A 5254-nucleotide genomic window follows, 5' to 3' on the forward strand; every position below is an offset into this window, starting at 1 on the left:
AGAGGAGAGAAGAGAAGAGAAGAGTACCAACTGTTCTCAGCCTCTTTTTTAGATCAGCTGCCGCAGGCTTCCCCTCCACCCCTAGGCTTCCCTAACCCTTCAAATGATCCAGCTTCTTTTTTTTAAAAATTCATTTCTTTTATGTGTATATCGTCAAATTGGATCTGACTGGTACAGGAGGTGATTGTTCCTCCTTCTTCAGCAGAGCATCTGGTGGATTTGAACCGCGTACCTCTGGGATTGCAGTGCAGTTTCCTGCCACTAGGCCACCAGAGCTTGCCATGATCCAGCTTCTAAAGTGTGCCACTGTATTATATGTAAAGTAAAAGCTGTTATTTTAATTTTCATTCCTGTTACTAGTGAGTTAGAGCATCTCTTTATTTGCTTGTTAACATTTCACATTTCCCCATTTGTAAACTGCTTATTTATGCCCTTTATCCATTTCTTCTTGTATTTACTACCTTTGTTTATGGTAATTTTAATATTTACATAGTCCATATAGTAACCTTTTGTTGATTTTATTGTTTTCTTCATTGGTCCTAAATATTCCAAATATCTTTGGCTTATTTCCCTGTTCCTCAAACATACCAAACTCGTCAGCTCATGCCACACAGCCCTTGGCCTGACTGTTCTCTCTGCCTGTCATAGTTTACTCTTGGATACTTGCAGGAATGATACTTGACAGTTAATTCTCAGATACTCTCAGATACATCCCTCCACCCAGATATTCTATTACATCACAGCACTTTGCCATCACCGTGATCATATCACTATTATCTTGTTTATTCTCTGTTTATTTGTTTATGGTCTATTTCCACATGTTGTTGTTAGGTTCCATCGAGTTGAGTCTGACACATAATGACCCTATGAACAACAGATCTGAACCCTGTCCTATCCTGTGCCATCCTCACACTTCCTGACACTCTGGAACCCATTGCAGCAATCACCATGTCAATCCACCTGGTTGAGGGTCTTCCTCTCCTTCAGTGACCCTATGCCTTTCAAAGCCTGATGTCCTTCTCCAAGGAATAGCCTCTCCTAGCAACATGCCCGAAGTATGTGAGGTAAAGCTTAATCATCTTTGCCTCCAAGGAGCACTCTGGTTGCACTTTCTCCAAGCCATATTTGTTCTTTTGGCAGTCCAGGGGATGTTCAGTGCTCTTTTCCAATACCACAGTTCAAAGGCATCAATTTCTCTTCTGTCATCCTTATTCATTGTCCAGCTCTTAGATGCATAACAAGTGATTGGAAAGACTATGCTCCGAATCAGACACATCTTAGTCCTCAAACTGACATCATTGTTCCTCAATAATTTGGAGAGGTCCCTGACTACAGACTTTCCCAGTACAATATGCATTTCCACATAAATTGACTGTAAGAAGTCCCAGGCAGTTTTAGTCATTGCTGAACCCTAGTCACTAATGCAGTGCCTAGCACATAGTAGGCCTTCAATAAACATCTGTCTAATGAATGCATAGCCCCTACTTCCAGTGATGTTAAGGAATTAACATTCATAGAATCTTTACTATGCCTAGCACTTTGCTTGGATTACCTCATCGGTACTCATATAACCTAATCAATGACATAGGTATTCTTGGTAAAATGAGGTACAGAGATAAAGAAAGGGACCCAAAGCCCACAGCTAGAAAGTTGCAAAGAAAAACCCAGTAACTCGGTATTCCTCTGTCTGCTCTTAACCACTGCACACATTGCTGTCCAGGGAAAAGGAAGAGACGAGATGGGCGTGACTGGGATAGAGCTCGGGTATAATCAGAGGAGCCTGATATTCCAGGAGGGCGGAGGCGAGGGTGTAACCAATCTTTTTATGTCACTAGTGAGGCTCAGAGAAGGTAACTGACCAGGTTATGCCGCTCCCGGTGGTTTGGGGGCGGTGGGTAGCCTGTTGAACTCCCCAGACCGTGGCCAGGCTGCACCTTTCCTTCTCCCCCACCTTTCTCTTGACAGCGATCGTGTGGCTCGCATCGGGCTGGGCGTGATCCTGAACCTGGCGAAGGAGCGCGAGCCGGTGGAGCTGGCGCGCAGCGTGGCAGGCATCTTGGAGCACATGTTCAAGCACTCTGAGGAGACGTGCCAGCGGCTGGTGGCTGCTGGCGGCCTGGATGCCATACTGTTCTGGTGCCGCCGCACTGACCCGCCACTACTGCGGCACTGCGCGCTGGCGCTGGCCAACTGCGCGCTGCATGGGGGCGCGGCGGCGCAGAGGCGCATGGTGGAGAAGCGCGCCGCGGAGTGGCTCTTCCCGCTCGCCTTCTCCAAGGAGGACGAGCTGCTGCGGCTGCACGCCTGCCTCGCGGTGGCGGTGCTGGCCACCAACAAGGAGGTGGAGCGCGAGGTGGAGCGCTCTGGCACGCTGGCACTCGTGGAGCCGCTCGTGGCTTCGCTGGACCCTGGTCGCTTCGCCCGCTGCCTCGTGGACGCCAGCGACACAAGCCAGGGCCGCGGGCCTGACGACCTGCAGCGCCTCGTGCCGCTGCTCGACTCCTCGCGTTTAGAGGCGCAGTGTATGGGGGCCTTCTACCTCTGCGCGGAGGCTGCCATCAAGAGCCTTCAGGGCAAGACCAAGGTGCGTGTGAGTATTGAATCCAATGGGACCAGGGTCAGACGGAGTCGGGAAAGGCTTCACCTCGGACCAGAATACACATAAGCATATGGCAAAGGCAAAATGAGGGGTCAGGACCGAGTTACTCTGTCATGAAGGGCAAACTAGCTTGAACTTGGTCTTTGGAACAAGAGAAAACCACTGGGAAATTTGAAAGCCAGGAATTTGCTAACCCAAAGGGCTGTGTGTCTCCAGGAGATCAAATCCACTAGCAATTTCAAAGGAGAAAGATGGACAGTCTCCTACAATGATTATAGTTTACAGCGTCAGACATTCAGTGGAGGGTCACTATGAGTTAGAACCTACCTGGCAACAGTGAGGGGTTTTGTTTGTTTGTTTGTTTGCTTTTTGGGGTTTTTAATTATTAATTATTTTTAAAGAGACAGTATAGTCTGGTAACTTCTGGCCAAGAGAATGGAAAGGAAGGAGACACCCTGGGGTGGGGGAAAGGTGGGACTGGGGAAGGGAGAGCACACTGTCTCTATAAGAGATGGGCATTGAGGGGAACTCTGGTGGCCTAGTGGCAAGAAGCTGCACTGCAATCCCAGAGGCTCAGGGTTCGAATCCACCAGATGTTCTGCTGGGAAAGGAGGGACAATCTCTTCCTGTACCAGTCAGATCTGATTTGATGGCACACACACACACACACACACACACACACATTTTAAAAAATAAAAGAGATGGACATTGAAAAATGGTACAATTAAGAATACAAGAGTTGTGTTTTCAGTTGATAATTTGCAGTCACAGCAAATACTCTAATACGTGAATACTGTTCAACAGTTTATGTAGTGACTTTTGTTGGGGAGCGGCGAGGGCTTTAGAACTCTTTTAATGTAGGTTTTTTCGATGTGTTTCTTTTGAAATGAGTCTCCATTCGCACAGTGTGGCAGACACACAAGAACCACAGAGCATCAAAAACAGCTTGTGGGGGCTGGCTTTTCCATTTGAAAAAGTCTGGGAGATCAGAAAGAGTAAAACAAAAGTAATTACAAGAAATACTGTGCCCTTCCGGCCCCACAGGAGCCCTCTCTACCCCATGAGATCAAACAGTGAGGTTTTGTATTGGGTTGGTTTTTTTAAAAAAATTTTTTTTTATTATTTATTTATTTATTTTTATTTCAATGAACATCTACAGAGATTTTTGGAATTCCATTGATTCAATGAGTTTTTGAGGCAACTTAAAGGAACTCTGGTAGCATAGTGCACAACCAAATGATCAGCAGTTCAAATCTACCAGCTGCTTCGCTGGAGGAAGTTGGGCAATCTCCTCCCTTTAAGATTTACAACCTTGGTGCACATCCATGTTCATGGCTGCATGATTTAGAATAGCCAAGAGATAGAAACAATTCAAATGTCCATCACAGACTAATAGATTTTAAAAAATGGTATATTCACACAATGGAGAACTTGTTGTTGTTGTTATGTGCCATCGAGTCGCTTGCAACTCATAGCGACCCTATGTACAACAGCCCTAAACTCCGCTCTGTCCTGTGCCAATCGCACTGCCTCTGACACTCCCATCCCGATTACCCCAGTCACTGAATCAATCCACCTCATAGAGGGCCTTCCTCTCCTGCGCTGTCCCTCCACACTCCCAAACATGATGTCCCTCTCTAAGGACCGGTCTCTCCTCACAACGTGTCCAAAGTATGTTAGACGGAGCCTCAGAATCCTTGCCTCCAAGGAGCCACCCGGTTTAACCCTTTCAGGACAAATCTGTTTGTTTTCCTAGCAGTCCATGGTACTCTCAATACTCTTCTCCAGCACCACAGCTCAAAGGCATCAATTCTCCTTTTATCCTCCTTGCTCATTGTCGCACTAAAAAACCAACAGTTCATTTAACTCTGCGTAACATGCATGCATCTAGGGGGCATTATGCTAAACAAAATAAGTCAGCCACAAAAGAACTGTTAATGTTGTTGTTCTTGTTGTGTACCATCGAGCTGGAACTGGCTGACCCTCTGATGGGTTTTCAGAGGCAGTTAATTGCACTGGAGGAGATTGACCATCTTTCTCCTGCAGAGTAGCTGGTGGATTCGAATTGTATGCCTTTGGGATTGTAGTGCAGCTGCTTGCTACTAGGCCATAAGAGCTCCATTGGGATATAAGACCACTATTATAAAAAGCTAAGGAAAAGTTTATGTATCTATGGACCCAGTCTTGGGTAGTTAACGGTGATGGGAAGTGTGGGAGAGGGGAGTAGAAATAGATAAGTTGAGTGAAGGGAAAGGCAATAGACAATAAGGAGTCAGACATTGTAATTAATTCTATTAATCTAATGTAATTTATAGGGAACACTAATGACTTAGTGTCAAGGGCTTGTGCTACCAACCCAAAGCAGCATGTTGTTCAAATCCAACAGCTAATCATCAGAAAAAAGGTAGGCAGTCTCCTCCCATGTGATTTACTGCCTCTGAAAACCTGCTGGAGGGTCATCTATGTGTCAGTTCCAACTAGATGGTACATAACAACAACAACAGTGTAATTAATGTTATAAAAATGTGGTGAATGATTGAATGAAATTGTAAATGTTGTTGTTGTTGTTATGTGCCGTCGAGTCGCTTGCGACTCATAGCGACCCTATGTACAACAGCCCTAAATTCTGCTCTGTCCTGTGCCAATCACACTGTC

The 5254-nt window shown here is 45.9% G+C and overlaps 1 protein-coding gene across 1 annotated transcript in view; it reads left to right on the forward strand.

Moving 5' to 3' along the window:
* Positions 1 to 5254, forward strand: part of SARM1 (sterile alpha and TIR motif containing 1) — a 28849-nt gene that overhangs the window by 5580 nt on the left and 18015 nt on the right. Inside the window, exon 2 of the mRNA XM_006890951.1 lies at positions 1966 to 2584. Within this exon, the coding sequence (XP_006891013.1) occupies positions 1966 to 2584 (619 nt within the window). The remainder of the gene's footprint in view (positions 1 to 1965; positions 2585 to 5254) is intronic.

This window comes from Elephantulus edwardii, unplaced genomic scaffold, assembly GCF_000299155.1.
Source record: "Elephantulus edwardii isolate Elephantulus edwardi_28Jun2011 unplaced genomic scaffold, EleEdw1.0 scaffold00094, whole genome shotgun sequence".
NCBI classification, from domain to species: Eukaryota; Metazoa; Chordata; class Mammalia; order Macroscelidea; family Macroscelididae; genus Elephantulus; species Elephantulus edwardii.